Genomic DNA, 22,898 nt, shown 5'->3' on the forward strand with positions numbered 1-22,898 from the left:
TTGAAAAATCTGGCTAAGCAAAATGAGAATATGGAAAAATCAGAAATCCGGTTAAGGATGTCTGTAAATCTGGAAAAGTGAAAAATCCAGATTCAAAACTATGTAGAAAGACTAACTACAATTTGAATAACGTACAGTTTTGAAAATAGAACTGAATGGAAATCTTCTGGTTTGACCGATTAGACGTAAATAAAAATGGAAAAATTGTTCATTCCTTGTATCAATTTCCCATGTAAAATTTCTGGAGCCTTTGAAAAATCGGGATAAGGTCTTCATTCCTTGCATCAATTTCCCATGTAAACTTTCTGGAGCCTTAGTTATCTGTGTATTTTATTACAAGATGATGATGGAGATGCCATTCGATAGCGAAGATTAGGCTCTTGAGTATTTTGATTTTAATTCTTTTTCATTAAAAAAAAAAATAAATTTTGCAAAAACATGAAATATTTCCGAAAAGTAGGGTCTCGTCAGGAGTCTTGCATATCTTTAGTCTCCGTCGAAATTAAACAAATTATAGACCATTGTATTCTCCACTTTCTGATCTAAATGATCGTTAGATTAGAATTGTAATTTTTTTCATAGTTTTCTTATAAAAGCATGACTTCTGGAGAAAACAGAAAAACTAGGTTTCTTAGCGGCTGATAAATATCTCGGTTTTCACCAGGCGGCTCCAAGAAAGTGGGGGGCAAAGGTGGTGAAATCCAAATTTCTTTCAAGATATACATCTGTACGAAGGAACGGAGTGAATTTTCGGAACGAAAGTTTAAATAATAATAGGCAACAAGAAACTAGCTGAGAACGATAGGAGGCGAAGGTTGGGACAGTTCTGAAGTTTTTTTGCGTAGGGAGGGTCGCAGGGAGGGGAACTTTTCGAGAAGCAGGAATCTTTTGAGGGGGTAGGGATTTTCCAAATGTTTTTATATTTAAAAATACAATCGTTACTAATACACGGGGGAATTTTCTACGGGAGGAATTTTCCACGGAAGAAGGATCGATTTTTTTATGGTGAGAATTTTTAAAGGGGACAAAAGGAGGGGGATGATTTTTCAAATAATTTTAAATCCAAAAATATTGTCACTAAAACGTATTGGAAAATTTGTAAGCTTCGGAGGAGAATTATACGCCGATAAGAAAAAGCTTGTTTCTCTTTTTAATAATTAGAAGATAATTTGACTTTTGTGTTTTATATTTATTTACTCGATAAAAATCGTATTTAGTCCTATTGCCAGGAAAACCATTGTAAAGACTTCGTAAGAGTCTAGCCTTTGTACCTTGAAAGTTTTCAGATTCCAGATTGAAACGATTACAATATTTCAGAATTTCACAAAGGAACACTAAAAACCCATCATTTCATCATAGTCTCAAGCTCCACACGGTGTAAACAAAGAAAGCTTTTTTAATCTTTTTCGGAAAACAACTTTAATTTTATTTCATTTTAGACAATTTATAAAGCGAATCATTAGGATATTGGAAGTCTGGATATTTGTGACTTATCAAATCAAAATGTTTATCCAAAATTAATTTTGCCAAAGTCGTAATCTACCTAGATCTTTTTCACACCGAAAAAGAACATTTATTTGATTACTACTACCACTACTATTAATAACTCACTGCCGCCTCAAGCCGCCTGAGGCCAACACAGCTACGCAAGCTCCTCCTTCAACCTCATCTATTTAAAGCCTCCCTCTTTACACCTTCCCAGGAAGTTCCCATTTCCTTTAAATCTTTATTTATGACATCCTCCCAACCCAGACAAGGACGACCTGCTTTCCGTGTGGTCTCAAACGGTTGGCCAAAAAGGACAATCTTCGGTAATTTTTCATCCTTCATCTGTAGAACGTGGCCTAGCCATCTCAACCTTTCTTTCATTATAGCCCTAGAAAGCAGGACTGAACCACATTTTTCGTACAACCTACTGTTTGAAATACGGTCAGTCAGCCGGGTACCCAGAACAATCCGTGGGCAATTTCTCTGGAAAACATCTAGTAAATTTTCATCCTCTTTTCGGAGCGCCCATGCTTCAGAGCCATATTTGACCAATGTCATCACTGTAGCTTCCAATATTCTAATCTTGGTTTGCACACTTATCCTTCTATTCTTCCAAACTTTTTTTAACCATGAAAAAACACCCTGTGCCTTAGTTATTCTACGTTTAACATCTTCACTGCTCCCTCCATCTTTACTAATAATACTACCAAGGTAACTGAAGAACAATCTTATCATACGAACAATAATCACCGAGTGAAGCTCGGTCCCCTGGTATAAAAATTAAAATCGTAGTTTTTCTGCAACAATGCGTAACATTTAATGCAAAGCAGTCAACAATCCCCGACTCGCTTCACAGCTATCAAACAGGAATGTCTTTTTCTGAAAGCTCGTAATGAGCTGTCAGCCAACAAACAAATTATGTTTTGTAACCCCTCCTTCTCATGCTCAAGGCTTTCAACGTTCAAGAGTTTCCAATTTCAGCCAGCAGACGATTTGTGACACATATTAGCGGATGCGGGAGGAAGAAATGAATTTTACCAATGCTGCAACCTATCTCAATCGTTTTTTTTACACTGGGAACCCTTAGTTTGACAACTTTCGGAAAAAAAATATAGTACCGCTTTCGAGAAAAATTTACAGATAAATAATATTGCTCGTTTAATAATACAAGACTTACTGACAGACCAAAATGCCTGTCGGAAAACAGAAATAAAAAAAATATAGCACGCTACAATATTATCAAAAATAGCAACATATATTTTTATTTGATTTTTGTTCAACGCTTATTTTACAGACTATCACTTTCAACCCTTTTTGGTTCTAAGCCTGACAAGCGCAGGCGAGCATTTAGACTTTGGTAGATGACTAAAATATACATTAGTTTCTAACTTACCTAATATTTTCTTTTCCATCTACAGAATTTAAGGGAGAAAAAAAGGCCACAAATCAAATGAAAAAGTGGAAAAAACAACAAACTTTAAATAATAAAATTCTAATACTTCGACTCCACGTCCGGGAGCTTTTATCAACGGGGAAAAAAGTTAAAGTTAAATCAAATTAAATGGAATGTATAAAGAAAAAGACAAAACAAAAAAAACAACAAAAAAACAAAACTAAACAAAGAATTTTTTTTGTTCCACTTTTTGATTAATTTTTAATCAAACCCATTTTTTCTTTCTTAAATTCTGTAAATGGAAAAGCAGTGTGATCTAATTTTCTTTATTTGATTTTTTTTTTACCAAATACTTTCCACTCCCAATTTCTAATTCTTTTCTGACTTACCAAAAGAGTCCACCTTTTTCACAGCCTCTTCTAGTTCATGTCTAAGGTCATTAAGTTTACACTGCTTGGCTAGACGTATGCAGTCCGCCACATCCTCCAGTTGAGAATCCAAACGAGCTGTATATAAAAATTGTAGAAGAGATCGGAATGCTTGAGGCTTCACCTAAGAACATAATTTCTAATTCACACAAATATTTGACAAAATTAACGGTAACTAAAAAAGCAACAATTTACATGCTGTTTGGCCATCGGGGGCTAGACGAAAAGAAAGTCGTCCCCAAATGGAATAGGAAGAGGTCATGTAAGGTGAAGCTTGAATAGATTAGGATGGAGAAGGACTGTGCACAGCTCAGTCCAAAATCCTATGTGCAAATTGTGAACTTTCAATTTTTGTTCAATTGAGGCTGCTTACAGTATTTTTGGGACTGTTGGTTCGATATATTCAACCCCGGAAAAAAAATGAAACAACAAATAAACACTAATCCGTCTCAGAGAAAACAAAATTCAATATTATACATTTATGTAGGTAGGGGGCTTTAAACCTCAACAAGTGTTCTCTGATATGTTAAGCAAAGCAAAGCACCACTACACAACAGGTTGTGTTTGAAAGTGATGTTCCATTGCACTGTTTGTATTGATAAATTTTTATTCTATGTTTTTAACCAGTTTGTACTTTCTTAATACAACTGATTCCGGCTGATTTGAGACCCTATGCTCCAATGTAATGCGGTAAGGAATACCCAATCCCTTGTGGTGTGAAATGAACAAGCAAAAAGGAATTACAGGCTCTGAATAGGGAAATGTGGTTGGAAGTACAGCGACTAACCCTACTGGACTTGTTTATTACCAAAGACAGTATGTAGCAAAAAACGATTACTGGGAAGCTGCAGGAAGAGGTGAACATCGGAATAAATTGGGTTGGAGAAGGACTGTATGAAGCTATGTTGGCCTCAAGGGGCTTGGTGCTGCAGTGATTTGTTAGTAGTACTATTAACTACTACTACTCGGCTAGGACGGCTAGCCTTACTAGTTGAGTGGTTAGTGCACTGGACTTGAAATCCTGAGAACAGGAGTTCGAGCCCTGGTGTCACTGGTTATTTGGTTTGGGAAGGGGATCAATGGTGTGACTCTGTAAGCTTAGCCAGAGTCAATTCAGCTCTGAAAGGGTACCTGGAGAAATCAGGGGGGAAAACACAGGAGGCTTCGGATGATTTGCCCCCAACCACGCATAGCACTCCCAGTCGAAGGCAATGAATCAGGAGATCAGTATCTGCGTATCGCCGACCATTGATCAGCATGCGACAAAGTAAGTAAGCAGTATTAACACAGGCATTCTTAACTTTAATAGTTGAGAAGAAGGCACCTCTACAATATCTTCACTCTCAACTATTCGATGAACAAGACATAAAATTCCTATACTCTACATTACTTTTAGTTAAATTAGTCTGGAAAATGATTAATACTTAGTAGGCAAAGGGGGGGGGGCAATATACATCTTTCAAATTAATGTGGGTAATTAGCGCAGCCATTTTGTCTTGTAAAATCGAAGAGAAGAATTTTCGTTAGTTTAAATATCTGGGTGTCCATTTACTACACATCTCCACACTCTTTTCAATTACTTAGTGGGCAAGGGGACCTCGAAATATTTCTATTTAATTAGTTGGTCAAATGATATAGTGGGCAAAGGACAAAGTACTGCATCTATCAAATATGTCTAATTAAACTAGGAGGGCGAGGAATTTCAAATCAATGCAGGTAATTAACAATTTTAGCTTCTAAAATCGAAGACGAATATTTTCTGCGGTTCGAATATCTGGTTTCAAATCACTGCGTGCCTTTATACTCTTTTGAATAAGTGAGTGGGCAAAGGTCAAAATTTCACAGCAAACTAAACATATCTTCGGATTTATTTTTTCATGGATGGCAGTAATACGAATTCAATGGATTTTAATTCTCTGAAAAGCCTAAAGCAAGATCAGGTTTCAGTAAAGCATTAGTCTGAATAAGAACAAATATATAAAACTAGCTGTTGGGGCGGCGCTTCGCGCCACCCCAACACCTAGTTGGTGGGAGCACTTCGCGCCCCCCCCCAAGCCCCCCCCCACGCGCGTAAGTCGTTACGCGCCATATTAGTATTATATGTATATAAATATACATAATATATGTATATTAGTATTATATACATATTATATGTATATAAATATAAATATATATATATATATATATATATATATATATATATATATATATATATATATATATATATATATATATATATATATATATATATATATATATATATATGTGTGTGTGTGTGTGTTTTTAACTACGTAAAACTTGCGAATATACAACATTCTTCACTGTCCCATTGTCTGAGCACATAAATAGATTGTCAGGTTTACCGACTCTTGAACATGCAACATATAATTGTCCATGGGAAAACAATCCGTATTCAGATCCATACTTCATGATTCTAATGATTGCCCTTGAGCTTTGTTGATGGTGATTGCTAATCGACCATTCCCTGTGTCGCCTTCGTCATTTATATATCCCCCTGTGCCCCCCGGCGTTCCCGTTGTAGTTGTGTCCCTGTGTCCCGGTCGTCATTTATATTCCCTGTGTCCCGGTCGTCATTTGTGTTCCGGTCTGTATATACATTCGTTTTTGAATTGTTATATGATGAAATAAATTTTTGTGTTTTTCCCCTTTTTTTCTTTTTAGTTTTTTTTTTGGTTTTTACTTTTTTTTCTTTTATCTTTCTAGTTTTTTTTTTGTAGTTTTTACCTTTTTATTTTTTTTATTTTTATTTTTTTTTAGTTTTGTTTTTCTCCTTTATTTTTCAGTTTTTTTCCTTTTTTAGTTTTTAAGCTTTTTTAGTTTTTATTAGTTTTTAGTTTTTTTTGTAATTTTTACCTTTTTTAGTTTTTTTTTAGTTTTTTTTTACTTATGTCCTGGTCGTCATTTATACTCCCTATGTCCCGGTCGTCATTTGTGTCCCGACGTCCCGGTCTGTAATTTCGTCAGTCGACAAACATGACGTCAGTCGACACATAAACATGACGTCACTCGACGCACACACACACACACAGACAACTTATTTTTATATATATATATAGATTTCTACAATAATGAAAGATCAAAGAAATAGTTTAAGAAAGATTCAAAAACGAGTTGACAGAGGTTTTTATTCGGCAAGCGCGACGAAATAACAAGCTGGATTGAACGCTATGGTCAACCACATAGAGAAAAATAAACTGATTTATCTATTAAAAACATATGAGACTTTTATATACATTTTTTTGGAATAAAATGTTTTCTACAGAATACTTGAGCCCTTCCATTTAACTGTGTGAAATGTAGTATTCCACACTGGCATCACGTGATACCACCAGTTAAGACGATCTACTTCACTTCCAAATCTTAGATGCATACAAAATGTACTTTGCTTAAAAAATTGCATTGGTAATTCGAAAAGTACTTAGATTTAGCAATTTTCTTTAAAATGGGCCTTGAAACAGCTCTCTAAGATCAATTCTTTTAATTAATTTGCGCAAACGATTAATAACTAATGCGCAAAGCATGAAATTACATTATTTTTATAAAATGCGATTTTAATAGGCGCAAATGAAAGTTACCTGCCTTATCATTAACAGGTTTGGCCTGGCATTATGGAGTCATACAAATACAAAAAATTGAAGTATTGAATGGGGTACAACAAGGCTCAGTGGTAAATATAATAAGATTTGGGGGTTCAGTTTCTCACCCTTTGTTTTTTGTTGTTGTCAATATGTATTATTTTAAAGTTTCCACTGTGCATCTATCAATATTTTGTCTTTCTTATAGATAGCTTTTAATTGTAGTAAAGTTTTATGTAATTACTATAGTAAATATAATATAGTTAACAGTTTTATATAGTTATTACTATATAGTAATATAGTTTTATATTACTTATGAAACACGATATATAGTTTATATAGTTACTATTTTATGAAACGCGATTCTGAATAAGCGTAAATGAAAGTTACCGGCCTTATCATTAACAGGTTTGCCCTGGCATAATACAAAAAAAAAAAAAAAGTAATGAACGGGGTACAACAAGGCTCAGTGGTAAACAAAATTAGGTCTTGGAGGTTCAGTTTTTCACCCTTTGTTTTTTGTTGTTGTTAAAATGTATTATTTCAAAGTTTCCACTGCGCACCTGTCAATATTTTGTCTTTTTTATAGATAGCTTATAATTATTATAGTATAGTTAATATGGTATACAAGTTTTATGTAGTTATTACTATACAGTAATATAGCTTTTCATTACTTTTATTGATAGTAGTTTTGCACAAAACTCCGAAAGACTTTAAAAAAGATCGTTGGCTCCATTTGAGTCAGAACCGTATTCCGTATTTTATTTGGGGTGGGGGGATATTTACTAAATGAGTGAGGAAGAGCGGGGTTTAGCCCCCGTGGACTTTAACTAACGGCCTCAAATAAACTGCATTTAATAGATCAATTTGCAAGTCGGAGAAATATATTTCAGTTTTTAGGAGTAACAGTTTTTTCTTATTTTTTTTCTTTCTAAGAAAATTATCTTTCTAAGAAAAAAAAATTCTTTCACAGAACGAAAATTACTAAGAAAAAACTTTCTAGGGAAGAAATTTTCTTTCTTTCAAGTTGCTCTTTTCCTCATTGTCTCGTTAGGATACAGTTAAAAGTAACCCCCTTCTGAGCAGTTTCTTCAAATAAGAAATTAATACAAGAAACCAAACAAATTTGATCTACTAATCATGCTCCATAACAAAACTTAGCAAAAAACTAAGACATTCGACCTTTGAAGTTTTTACTGTCTCCACAAAATCTTTCTGTAATTTGAATTATTCTTGCTTTTCTTTTTTTATTCTATTTCATCTTAAATGGATAGTCATAATTGTTAAACTTCAATCACCTCGTCTTCTCCCGACGATCCATCGAATCCTGTGATTCTTTTTTCTATACAAACATTAAAGGCAAAATCCATACAAAAAAATAAAAAAATTACAGTTCATCAAAAAAACCTACTAAGACTTGAGATAAAAACTCAATAAAACAATCATCAAGAGTGTAAATAAAGTAGAAACTTACAAGTTTGTTATTTAACTTTATAACATTTCTATATTTCCATTTCTGCTGGAATATGTCATTAAAATAGCCACATCTTGCTGAAAGAATACATCGGTGCACAGGGAATTTCACTCCATGTACAATAAAAGTTGTGTCACTAAATTCTCCAGATTCAAGTAACCTAAAATAAAATAAACTAAAAAAAACAACAAAAATAAAAAACAATTAACATTAAAAAAAAAGTGCTCTAAAAGTAGTGAAAATTTCACTCCGTGAACAGTAAAAGTTGCATCACTATATTCTCCGATTCAAGGAACCTAAAACATAAACAGCTAAAAAACAATTAAAATAAAACAATTAACATACCATACCATGAAAGGTCTCTACATTTCTGCTGTGAGACCTAACGGTAGCGACTGACATTTTCCTAGTTTTCAAATGATTGCCGAAAAATATTTTGCTATTCTATTCTTAAGCGGAGGATCTCCAGGACAATGCTTGCTCAACGAGACTTTGATCCCCTTCATCTACATTCCCAGTTGATCATCCCTTTGAGAACAGATTAGCATGGCTATTTAGTAGTAATCTTTTAGAAATGCGAAAAGGTCAGATAGGACTGTTAAGGGCGACAGTGATATCCAAGCTCTCCGAAACTAAAACAAATGGAAGAATTCCAGTGCCATTGCTGGCTGTTGGGTATAGTAATATTAAAACAATAATTTTCATAGAAGAAAAAAGATATACATTATAGTTGAAAATAAACAAGACATTGGCTTTACTGAAAACTAGGCATTTTCAATGACGAACTGTAATTCAACATGTTTAAGGAACTAATTTGTAGATTAATTTGGAGTACCATATAGAGTTTTCAGTGAAGTTCAGATGACAATTAGGGATTAAGACTGAAAGAGCGACAGCCCCTCTTCCTATTCAGGATAGTTCCTATTCTTTTATCTTAGATTGTTAATTTTTTTCGAGACATTTCATTTTTCATAATACCAGAAGACACTAGCTTTAATTCATATTTTGAAGATATATTGATTCTGAAATGCGTCCAGAAATGATGCATACGCTTATCATACAAAGAAGGCAACCAAAAAGAGATATAAGGTCCAAGTAAAATCACAACCAAATTTTCACCTAATTCGAGTACTAAATAGTACTAAATTTTAACTAGAAAAGTCCTTGCTTCGGCTGATGCTGTAGCGCAGGGCTATTCCCGTATGACGCCAAAAACAGTATTTTGCCTTGACTTCAATGGCCAGGTATTCGAGTATGCATAGGGTAACACCCCATTGGCACAAATTTCCTTAATTGAACAGGTTGATTCGCTGGCCACTTGCCAATATGCACAAATTTTACCTTGACCAAACGAAAAAATGTAGGAGCAACTGTGCTAAAAGAAGAAAAGAGCGACAAGACCGGCTATCTTTTTTTCTTTTTTAATCAATCATCCTAAAATCTTAAAAGGGTTTTTCAAAGTACAGCAAAGAGTCCAAAGTACAGCAAAACGAGTAAAAGACATAATAAATCAAACTATAAAACTAACAGAAATCAAAATTGATGATGAAGTCAAACATGAAAATGTACAAACAATACTAGGAGTAAAGTTGTGTGCCAACTTGTGGGGCTTTTTTTCATTCTTCATTTTTGGGCCTTTTTACCTTATTTTTCATCTATATACGGTAATGAACCAAATCAACTTTTGGCTTTTTTCCATTTTTATTTCTATTTTGAGGCTTTTTATCTTATTTTTCATTTATATATAGTATAGTAGATTTATTTATATAGTATAAATAATATAGTATAATATATATATATAAGTATAATATATAATTTATATAGTATAATAATATAAATAATAATATTTATATAGTATTTATATAGTATAGTAGTTTTCATTTATATATAGTAGAGAACTATTTTTGTTTTGTTAGTCTAATAATCAATCAATTCGAAAGGATTGCTGCAAAAATTACCATTTGATGTCTAAAAAGTATTCTAATGCATCAACTTTCTATTCTTTTGGAGAAAACGGATTCAACAGGAAAAATAGCAACCGAAAAATAAGATTAAATTGAAAACAAGATTTATATTAAAAAATGTTATTCTTGCCTGTGAACTTGATTGGGATTTCCTTTAAATATTCTTTATGCTCCAAAAAAAAACAAACAAAAAAACATTGTCTTAATAACACTGTTACAGTAAAGAAGTCTACAAATTAATGAAAGAGATCTCCTTGACTATCCTCATCTACTCATTAAGTGGCACATGGAAGATAGGTGGCGCTCAGAACTAGGACACGCCTTAAAGATCTGTCCCTTCTGTTTTCTTGACTCAAGATCCTTGCTTTGTAAATTCCAAACGAATCTTTCTTTAAAATTTAAAGAAGGGGCATACACTAAATCATCATTCTGATATCACACTGGTCATAGGTGCTTGCCCCACAAGTAACAAGCCACAAGTAACAAACACACTCGAGAAGTGAAGTTTGGTGACAATAAATACGATGAAGATAGAATACTTTATAAGCAAAATTGTGAAGGTCATTTGTGAATTATTAAATAGGGGGCTTCAGCGTCGGCTGAACGTCTCAAAGAAAAAAAATATTGACCTAGTTTATTTTAGTTCATTATAAACGCGATTCTAGAGGACACCAGTTAGGCCGTCCTGGCCGAGTGGGTTGGTGCGCTGGATTCAGGATCCCTTGTCTGAGAGGACGCGGGTTCGAATCCCAGTGTACCCAATTCTTCAGTTTGGGACGGGGGTCAGTGGCGTGACTCTGTAATCATAGCCAGAGTCGACCCAGCTCTAAATGGGTACCTGGAGAAATCTGGGGAAGGTAAACAGGAAGGGTGTGCGAAAGCACTGGATGGCTGGCCCCCAACCCCCCATTGCACTTCCTGGCTGAAGGGCCAAGAAACGGAGATCAGCACCGCCGGTACGGACTGTAAAGTCTAATGCCGTATCCTTTACCTTTTTTTACCTTACCAGTTAGTTTGCTTTGACTAATGACAGAATATAGTGTCTCGCCATGGATGTTCAAATTAAGATTTAAGATTTGCCGGACTGTAAAGTCTAATGCCGTATCCTTTACCTTTTTTTACCTTACCAGTTAGTTTGCTTTGACTAATGACAGAATATAGTGTCTCGCCATGGATGTTCAAATTAAGATTTAAGATTTGCCAAGGACCGGAGAGCAGGCAATTATATTTTTCTAGGATAAGGGGTAACAAGCAAGTTTCACTTATTTTAAAGTGAACCACAAAAATAATTTTGTCGACCCAGAAACCAGCACCTCTACCCAAAAAATAGAGAGAATGTGCTGTTCCACAAAGTGGAGGAACAAACGGCACCAAGATACATCCTGTCAATCATTTACATTCATACTCAGTAGAGTAGATGTGGCAGGTGGCAGAAAAGGCAGAAGGCCGAGTTCATTTTAACGCGATTCTTGAGGACATTTCTGCGTTCTGGGAGAACGCAGAAATTTCCGAGTTGTATTTCTCATCATTTTGCTAATAAAGCATTCGATTTTCATCATATTTTTTTTTAGTTAGCATTAACCAAACCTCACTGCTGGAGTGTGCTTTTTGTATAATGATAAACATTATATACAATTTCTTACCTTATTTACCTTATTTGGCCTTTTTACCTTATTTTTCATCTATATATGGGATTGAACCAAGCCAACTTTTGGCTTTTTTTCCATTTTTATTTTTATTTTGAGGCTTTTTTTATCTTATTTTTCATTTATATATAGTAGAGAACTATTTTTGTTTCGTTAGTCTAATAAGAAATCAATTTGAAAGGATTGCTGCAAAAATTATCATTTGATGTCTTAAAAGTATTCTAATGCATCAACTTTCTATTCTCTTGGAGAAAACGGATTCAACAGGAAAAATAACAACCAAAAAATAAGATTAAATTGAAAACAAGATATATATTTATTCAAACAAAAATTTATTTTTGCCTGTGAACTTGATTAGGATTTCCTTTAATTATTCTTTATGCTCCAAAAAAAAAACAAAAAACACTGTCTTAATAACACTGCTACAGTAATGAAGCCTAAACATTAATGAAAGAGATCTCCTTGACTATTCCCTTCTACTCATTAAATGCCACATGGAAGATAGGTGGCGCTCAGAACTAGGACACGCCTTAAAGATCTGTCCCTTCTGTTTTCTTGACCCAAGATCCTTACTTTGTAAATTCCAAACGAATCTTTCTTTAAAATTTAAAGAAGGGACATACACTAAATCATCATTCTGATATCATATTGGTTGCAGGTGCTTGCCCCACAAGTAACAAGCCAATTGGTGTGAAAAAAAATTACTTATCTTTCTGCTGAAACTTGGCAGTGTAATGGGGTTGGAATTAAAAAAATATGAAACTTTCAGAAAAAGTGAACAGAAGAATACAAACATAAACTAAATATTAATAAGTTAGAAGCATATACTTTTCTTTCCAGACTAACAACAGGGTCTTTCAAGGCCTGGGCTACTATACTATACTCCAAAACAAACTACCCCCTTTCCCTACAAGAGTAATAAATGCGTATACTGATCATATACAGCATGTGGCACAGCTAGTAGGAATACCTGAACAGCCCAAGAACCTCCTAAATTAAAAAAAAGATTAAGTACATCAACTGTTTTGATTAAGTACATCAACCGTTTAAGCACATCTAAAAAAAAAACGTTTAAGTATTACTGTTTAAGTACATCAACCGTATTTTACAAAATACGATTTTGTCCTGTTCCTTATAATAGGAACCAACATCACTGCATTTGGGGATAGGGATAGAAGATCTCCCACTATCCAGAGATTCAATCCCACTGCAAAATTTAAAAATATTGACCTAAACATTGATTTGTTTTTACATCCTGGCCCCTGGAAATTTGCTGTGGTCCTTCTCTCTATTCCCCCCCTCCTAAGGGACGAACCTGTGCATGCTAAGATAGCAGACATATAGAACTGATTGTATACACTTATGTTACTAGGCCAAATACCCCAACCAATTCTTAATATTTCAGTGCAACATGATTCACCATCTTTATTTTTATATGTTATGGTTGAGATTTTAAGTTGCTTTACTGTTGACAGTATATATTACACCAAAAATAACTATTAAAAGGCAACATACTTCCTTAAGAACTCTTCAAATAAATCTCTTCTGATGATATGTGAAGTAACAATGTTGAATCTTAATAAGATATTCCTTATATGTACTGTCAGTGATCCATATAAGCATCTTTCTCCATCAAATGTATTGGCTTCACATCTTGCACCATTTACCAGAAGATATTCCACCAATTCTGAATGTCCACACAGACATGCATAATACCTAAAATTGCAAAATTAAATTTTTGCCCAAAACATAGCCTACATTATCAAGAGAGGTACTATTATCCCTAGGGAGACATTTGAAATACATTCAGGGGGTAATATTCTCTCTTTTCATTGAAAGATCTTAAAAACAACAATAAATTCATTATTTGGAATTTTAAATAGCATAATCTGACAACTACACTTTGTAAGTAACAGAATTTCAAGCCATTATCTTCATCTAAAAATTATGTTAAAAATAACCATAACCATAGCTTCCAAAGTTTGTTATGCTATCCTCTTTAAGGGGGGGGGGACAAAAAGACATGTCTGAGCAGCAAAAAAGTGCCAATCAAGAAAAACAATGGAAATTACACTGATTGGTCACAAAAAATGAGAGAATAAGCAAGTTATTTAAAAACTGACCACACTGCCCCTGTTACAATTAATTTTATGTATAAATATAAATTTTATGTTTTATGTTTTATGTATGTTTTATGTATTTATAATACATAATACATATTATTATGTATGTTTAATGTTTTATGTTTATATGTATGTTTTATGTATAATTTTATGTATAATGTATAATATTATAAATTTTATGTATAAATTTATGTTCAATGCTAATAATTTGACTCAGTCATTAATTTCGAAGTTTAAAAAATGTTATTATGGTAATACTTTGAAGTAATTAATGATGACATGAAGAAGAAAAGTCAAAATCGGAAGTTTAACTACATTCATGAACATAATAACTTGAATTTAGGCCCAGAAAAACTTTTGACTAGTGTCCTGGATTAATTTTCTTGTCTTCTTATGAATAATAGTCTGACAGTTTTCCATTAGCCATGAAATAATATACTATATAAATATATAATATATGAATAATATACCATGAAATAATATGATTAATAAATACTATAGAAATTTAAGTGAGCTCCACTTTCTAGCTCACAAAAATGGCCTAAGCAAGACTTAAACTGCAAAATATACAAGGAAGAAAAAATAAACAAATTTATCAGCAAATGAGCTGGCTCTTTGTCAAATAATTTAATAATTTTTTTTTTCAAATGAAAATAAAGAGCAGCATTAAAACCCAAAACAAACCTAAAGTATCATGTATTTGAGCAGGGCTTCTCACCCCAAAACTCTCTATTTGTATATGAAATTTTACTAGTGCTTCGCTTAAAGCATTTTTAAGTACAACAAATGCAGTCAGTTTGTAGATGAAAGTGTTGTATCTGCAATTCAATTATCTTCCCAAACTTTTGAAATGGAAATCATTTTTTTAAAGAAATCAGCATCAATAAGCATTTTCATTTGTAAGTCCCTTCTAATATTAGTTTTTAAGTTTCATCTGTGGTGACTCCCCAAAAACACTTTTTCCATAGTTTCACAGCAGTGCCAAGCAGTTAAAGCAGATTGACATTTCAGCTAATTTCAGAAAACCAAGAACATGAGTAAAAACTCTAATGTCTACCATTTAATGGTTAAACTTATCTATTGTTGCTTTCTTTTCTGAAACAAAAGACATTGCAGAAAAAAAATTCATCCCATTACCCTTGAGATACATCCATTCTTTAAGTATTGGGGGGGGGGATAAAATTTTTAGAAGAGTCAGAAAGCCATAACTAGATCATGAACTGACAGAATTAGCAAAATCAAAGGCCTCAAATTAGCCTTATCCCCAAAAGATAAAACTCAAAAATTAGCCCTTATTTCCCACTAAGTCCTTTTAAGATCCAACTGCCCTACAGATAAGATCCAGGATTCTTAGAAGATAAGACTTCAAACTTGGATGTTCTTTGGCTTGCGTTATGGCATCTCAAGCAACCTAGGCCAGGTTGGAGTGGAACCATGCAATCAGTCATGGTTAGAGACCATCCTGGTCTTTTCTTTCTTCCTATGATCAATCTTCCTTCCAGTGATGAGGATTGTATCATTTCTACACTGACATTCATAGCCCACCAGGATGAATGGTATAGTTTTACTCCAGCCAAAACCTTTGCCCAGTGGTTGTGGTGAAAGTCTATGAAGATTATTACTGCAGAAGGGCCTGGAAGTAGCATTGCAAAAGTAGTGGTTAGACTTGGAGGATTAAACACTCATGAGTTTTTTTTTTTTTGGTGCCATTGGATCTTTGATGGACCTGGACTGAAAAGAAAACCTTGAATTGATGTACACTTTTAATTCATTTTCTCATCTTCTAAGAGGTAAGGCTACTTCTCAAGTACAGCAAGCCCATACCATTGTGAACACAGCACTTCACTCAATAATTATATTATTGACCTATAAATAGAGTGAACATAACACTTGGAGTAAAATTATAGCAGTTCATATAACTGGCCAACCTATAAAGTGAATATACCACTCAATGCTTTTTATGCTCTTTATGAAAATAATAATTGCTTCTACCTTAAATTGAGATTTAAGCACTTTTTGAGCTCTTAAAAATAATGAATTTACCAAACATTATGACAGTTCATATAACTGACTTACCAATAAAGTGAACATACCACTTGATGCCTTTTTTATGTTCTTTACAAATATAATAATCACTTCTACTACAAATTCAAATTTAAGCACTTTTTGAGCTCTTAAAATGAAAAATTTTAATTAAAGCATAGCTTATTACTCATTTTCCACAAAATAGTACTCTGTTTTCTCACCATAATCTTTTCCATCATTTTTGAAAAAAACAATGCTATATTTTCTCAGTACCGAAATTATTTATAATAAGGTTAGTTTAGGTTAAAAAGTGCTTAAATTTAAATTGAAGGTAGAAGCAATTATTATATTCATAAAGAGCATAAAAAGGGCATCAAGTGACATGTTCACTTTATTAGTAAGCCAGTTACATGAACTGCTATAATTTTACCACACTTGGAGCCATTTTTATGGTATTTCTGAATTTAATCATGTTTCTTCCAAATTCAATTCCAAGCCCTTATAGGACCCTTGAAAATAATAAGTTTATTCTATGTTTTCTGTATGAAAAACCAGGTTACAACTTTTTTATTAACTTGGTATTTCATTGTAATTTTTGCAAAAGTTGTATGAATAAAAAAAAAAATTATTTGTCAAAATTAAGTTGAATAAAAATTCAGACAATTCTACTATGTTGTATTCTTATTCTGTTAGGCTACTTAAAAACTGCAATTTCACCTAGCTTATACATTGAAAAACATCAAAGCTGGCAGAAGAGACATGGTGGATTGAAAACTGGAGAAATTGTTTTGAATTTTTTGTCCAACTTAATTGTGGTAATGAATGTTTGTGGAATACACAACTTATACAAAATGGGGTAAAATTCTAATTGATTAACTTCTTGCTATCTCAGACAGGGGTTAGGTTAGGAAGATAAAACTTTCAGGGATGGGTCTACAAGCTAAAGTATGTCCCAGGAAGATATTTTGAAGTAACTACCTCTACTCCTTATCCCTCTAAAGGGCCCTGACCTTTGATGACCTTCAAAAATATGTGTTATAAAAGTGAAACCTTGCAAAATAGACCTTCTGCTTGAATGAAGTACAACAAATTGTTTTCAGCTTTATAACTTTGTCCAATCCTAATTTATAAGGTTTTAAAGATATAAGGTTTTACAGCCTGTAGACCCATCCCTGAAAGTTTCCTTTTCCTAACCTAAACCCTTTGAGATAGCACGAAGTCACTCAACTATAATTTTACCTAAAATGGATTTTACACTCAAATAGTAAGTTTAAAAGCTATGGTTCAACCCTTTTTATACTAAAAAATATAGAAAGAGACTATAATTTTCAAGGATCCTTAAAAGGTTTAAAACTAAATTTGCAAGAAAAGGAATTATTAAAGCCTATTCAAAAGAGCATAAGAAATGGCATCAAGAGGAATGTTGACTTTATTTGTAGGTCAAAAATAGCCTATGAACTGCTTTGAATTTACCCAATTTTTTCACATGGGCTATTCTAGGTTTTGTAATATTTGCAATGTCATCTAAAGATAAATTTCTTAGAAACAAACAACAACAGTTTTTTAGGCATATATTTAATCATATCTAAAATATTTTTAAAAATATCGAAAATATTTTTGAAAACTTCATGATAATTAAAAACAATTCACACTAATTTTCTATCCAATTTATTCCTTAAATTTTGGTTAGTTTTTTTTCTGCTTTACAAAATATTTTACTCTTTGCAAATCTCCTTTGATGCTTGAAAATTTCCTAAGTCTCCACTTCTACATTAAACTTAGTGATAAAAAAATATAGCTCACAATGGTGTACTATCCCATTTATCTCTTAGATTTAGGTCACATTCTTTCTGCTCAACAAGATATTTTACTCTCTGCAAATCTCCTCTCCTACAACTTAAAAATAAATCATGTGCTTCCATTTTGAATTATTTTCAATTTTACACAGAGTTGCCAAAACATTACGTAATTCTAGAAATAATGGAGACCATAAAATACAAAATTGAACAGATGGCCATTAACATTGAAGTCAGCATAGTCCCCGAAGCCGCGCCGAATCGAAATTCGGTGGCGGCGGAGAGAATTTATGTCGGCGGCGGCGCGCCGCCGGTGTGCCGAAAAAATTTTGGCGACGCCTATTTTTCGGCATTATTGCAATTTTTAAGGCATTTTTCAGTAACTTTTTCAATTTTCTTTGGAATTTTTAGTGCTGTCTTTAAAGAAATTCTTAGCGTTTTCCACAATATTTATAAACCCTGAATTCTCTTTCTTTCATCGTTACCCAGTTATTTAATATCTTGTCCGAGTGTTTAGGCAGTCTTTATACATAGGCTACTTAGGTCTACAATATTTGCCTTACGACATGACTTTGCAAAAACTAGTGGAGGTTTCTAGATCGTGAGATTTACGCTTAACTCAGCAAGCGGTAGACTAGGAAATATGAGTGTAAGACTATTCATAAGATTGAGAGTTTGGAATCTGTGTTCAAATACCAAATACCCTTTAATACTGAATGTATATAATAATAACAAAGAAAAGAAAAAAAGATCCATTGTAGCTGAGTGCAAAAACTTAAATTATTCCTTTGAAAGCTTTGACTACCTTGTAATTATCACGTATAAAAATGATCTTGTTCACGCGATGTGGATCTAATATCGAACGTTTGGCAGTGACTAATCACTAAATTCAGCGTAAAATCGCTGAAAATCGCCCACAGATGGCACAGACAATAGAACGTTCGTAGTTACAGCTGTAATCACTTGGATAAGCTATATAGGACTAAATGAAAATCGGCGACAGTTATTCATCGGCGGACCGCCGCCGCCGAACCTCACGGCGGCGCGCCGGCGCGCCAACATGTTTTTGGCAGTGGCCCGTTGAGTTATTTTCGGTGGCGGGCTGCCGACTTTCGGCGCGGCTTCGGGGACTAAGTCAGCTACATGTGACATTACATGTATGTTGGTTCCACATTTATAGTTTCAGCTTAATTTGGAGTGAGAATGTGTAAACAAGCGAGTCTGAACTCCTTCTAGGCTACCAGAGATTCGAAAAAAACGCTTCAAATGTAGTTTGATACATTTGACATTAAAGACTTCAAGCTTCCTTTTTTATCAAACTTGTAAAGTATCAGGCCAAATTTCCTATAAGAATTCTTAACATGAGTAAATACTTGTAATCATAGTGAAAAAAGCTTTTCACGATCATCACCTTGAAACCTCTTGGCCTTTTATGATTGAGTGCACCAGTGCAAAGAACGTTACGTGTTCTGCCGTTGATTCTATTTTTAACCCCCTTGATTGGAACGCTGCATTTTTTATTCGTTACGCTCGTGTAGTGAAAATGCTTTTATATATATTATTATCTGAAAAATGAGGAATACCATATATATTATTATCCGATAAATACTCTTTTATATATTATTATCTTTTTATGGAACATTTTTGGAACATTTTTGCATTACAGTGTTATTTTCATCCCCGAAGACACAGTAATTAGCTTGTACCCTACCCAATTAGTGTTGCCGATGCAGCACAACTTTTTTTGCTTTTGATACAATTTACAGATCCTGGTGCAATACAGCACATTTGGAAATTATTTGGTACAATCCAGATTTTCCGGCCCATTTAGGATTTGTTCATTCCTTTTTGGATTAAAGATATGGTCAAGCTTATCAAAATATTTCAAAACGGTTTTCAGTATTTTTTTTTCTTTTAAGTGACTTTAGGTTTTATTATTTACAATTTATGAAGATTATTCTCCTCGTCGGCTCAATATTCAGTCTTTGCTTTGATTTTATAATATGAAAAAAACTTCGTTTTCTTAAAGAGTTAAAGAGGCTGCGTCCCAAAGTCGAACCTTAAAACGTACAGGAATTAGGAGAGGCAAACCACCCGCTTTTAAAGACTCTTTTATACAGGTTTTTTGTTGTGGGGGGACTTCATTGTTACTAATTACTAGTTTCGGCGCAATGGTTCTCCTGTCCTCTTGTGTTTAACATTTTTCGAATCCATTATTCATTCATTTCAATTTTTTGTTAATTAAAAAAGGGCCTTTCCGAAGCCAAGAGCGGGGGGCGGCAGCCCCTCACAACAAAAAACCTGTATAAAAGAGTCTTTAAAAGCGGGGGGTTTTGGGGGCGGCAGCCCCAATACTGCCTCTCCTAATTCCTGTACGTTTTAAGGTTCGACTTTGGGACGCAGCCTCTTTAACTCTTTAAGAAAACGAAGTTTTTTTCATATTATTTCTGTACGTTTTTCTACAATCCATGGTGGATGTAATTTAATAATAATTTTCCATGTTTGATTTCTCGCTTTCTGTATCAATAAATTCAAACTGACAAAATTATCTAATTTTGATAATTTTAATAGTTTAGCAGTTTAATTAAAAATTTAGCAGCTAGTGGTTTTTACCCACCCGCCTCCGGTTTATGGGCCAAGCGCGCTTCCGCTGCACCAAGCTGCTGTTATGCTTGTTATCAAACAAGTTATTACAATAGAAAATTTCACCAACGGCTTCAATTAGGAAATAAATTAAAATGGTTCTTTTAACTTGCTTCCATCAAGCCTTACCCCCGCTTCAGTATAAATTCTTGTGAACATTCCAGTATGTAATTCTGATCACAGGTTTCCATGTTTATTTTCTCCCTTTCTGTATCAATAAATTCATACTGACAAAATTACCTAATTTTACAAATTTTAAAAAGTTAGCAGCTGGCGGTTTCGATCCACCGACCTATGGGTTATGGGCCCAGCACGCTTCCGCTGCGCCAAGCCGCTGTTAGTGTAAGAATTTTTCAAACAAGCGATGTTATTACAAGAGACAATTTTACCTTCAATGGGGAAATGGGTTTTTCTAAGCTAGAAAATCGGGGGATTAAGATTTTCCGACGAAACTTTCCAGGGCAATTACTCGGAGAATTCCGCGTCGAATGAGTCTTCGTACACCCAGATCCGATGTCGGCTGTGACCTGTAGGCGTCGAGAAAAAAAGAAAAGAATATGAACATTAAGTGGCTATGCGTGGTTTCTGGAAAACAGGGAAGGAGTTATCGGATCGAGCTGAAATTTCGCGGATAAGCTCCTGGGCCCTAGGGGACCTTAACTTGTGAATTTCAGCCCGATCGGACAGCGTTAAAGGGGGGCTGGGGTTGGGTGGTCGAAACTTTCGGCCAGATTTTCCCCATGAAGGAAAAGTCGGAGGGGGATGATATTTGGCAGGTTTCTTAGTTGGAACTCGGGCTACGAAATGCATCCCTTCCCATCCCTCTGCGACCACTGGAACCGAAGATCACTTAACGTTGTCGTGGTTCGCCTCTTTAAAGAGGCATGAGTGTGCCTCCTTGATTCTCTGAGACAAGGGTGAATAAAAACCATCTAAAAAGTATTGTTAAACGTTCTAAAACTGGGTTACGCAGATATTTTCTATGGAGCAATCTGCATAAAGTCATACTGCTTAATTAATCATCCACCTTCTTATAGAGCAGATCAATTGAACGACAAGACAGTGGAGTTATTATCTTATCAGTTAGAAATTTGATATTTACTATATAATAAGTATCCAACACTAGGGTTAATTCGGACATTTGTTTTAGCTAAGTTTGTTTTTCCTTTGTGCAGTTTAGGAGCACCAATTCATGAAGATGCAAAGATTTTTTAAATTTTACTTTATGAAAATAAAAGGCATTTATCAAAATGTAGGGGGATAGGAAGAACTTTTTACATTTTTATAGGTTAAAAGCCAACGAGGGATTTTAAGCCAAAAAATGCGTTATTAAAATTCTATTGGGCACTTAACCATCTTTTTAGTAGTGCCACTGGCTTAGGTAAGGAAGCTCTATGTTTTCTATCCCTCGATGAATTTAGGGTGATATATCCATTAAGGTGGTAATACCTTTTTATAGAATTGGTTTCATGTGACCCACATTAATCAAGCTCTGATCCGGTTGTGATACAAATAGTATATTCTAGGCTCGCCGCATGGCGCATAAATAAGATTTCATTTTGAACTGGGCATGTATTGAGGAATAAAACATAACTTTTATACAAATGGGCAATTATATGGAATTACTGGATGTTGGAGAGAAAATTGGCGAATTTGGTTTTGATTATTTATGCGAAAGTTTCAAGTAGTAAAAATTTTCACTAGCTTTTTATAAAAGTACAGACTAGAGTTACAAAAAGAGCTAGTTATAGTTGTTCACTCTTTGGATAGGAATACTGTTGTTCAAGAAGACAGTCTTACCGCAAAAGACTCCTTTTTGAGACTTAAAAAAAGTTCAGCAATGTACAGCCGAAAATATATAACAAGTAGAGAACCTGTGCAGAAGAGAGCGATAACAAACACGAAGAGCCGTATTGGTACCGGCGGGATATTCATCCTTAAACTGCTGGGGATAGGCGATTTGAGTATCCGCGCTTCCCACAGGTCCCCCAAGTTCTGAAAACCCCGTGATAAATTGATATCTCTTGGCTGAAAGCTTTTTTTTTCCCCGCATTTTTTTTCTAGCGATTTTTTCTCATATCATGCCGCCACCTAGCGGAATTAAGGCCACATCAAGTAGAAGACCAAAAAGGACTCATATAAGTCCGAAAAAAGGATCCGACAATTATCTTGCCTGCAATATTGCATTAGAAAATGATTCTTATGCCATTCTTTGTGATGGGTGTGACAAGTGGATATGTACCGAGTGTCTAGACATGCCTGAACCTGAATATCTGCTTATCACGAAAATCTCCCGACGTGTAGATATTTTATCAAGTGCCC

The 22,898-nt window shown here is 34.2% G+C and overlaps 1 protein-coding gene across 1 annotated transcript in view; it reads right to left on the bottom strand.

The window, feature by feature from the left end:
- LOC136035271 (ankyrin repeat and BTB/POZ domain-containing protein 1-like) overlaps positions 1–18,081 on the bottom strand; it is a 32,379-nt gene extending 14,298 nt beyond the window's left edge. The window contains exons 1-4 of the mRNA XM_065716947.1: positions 17,941–18,081; positions 13,505–13,705; positions 8,380–8,539; positions 3,271–3,433 (exon numbers count right to left, since the gene is read on the bottom strand). Of these exons, the coding sequence (XP_065573019.1) occupies positions 3,271–3,433; positions 8,380–8,539; positions 13,505–13,705; positions 17,941–18,059 (643 nt within the window). The 5' untranslated portion in view covers positions 18,060–18,081. The remainder of the gene's footprint in view (positions 1–3,270; positions 3,434–8,379; positions 8,540–13,504; positions 13,706–17,940) is intronic.
- Between the last annotated feature and the right edge of the window lie 4,817 nt (positions 18,082–22,898).

Source organism: Artemia franciscana, chromosome 14 (assembly GCF_032884065.1).
Source record: "Artemia franciscana chromosome 14, ASM3288406v1, whole genome shotgun sequence".
NCBI lineage: Eukaryota > Metazoa > Arthropoda > Branchiopoda > Anostraca > Artemiidae > Artemia > Artemia franciscana.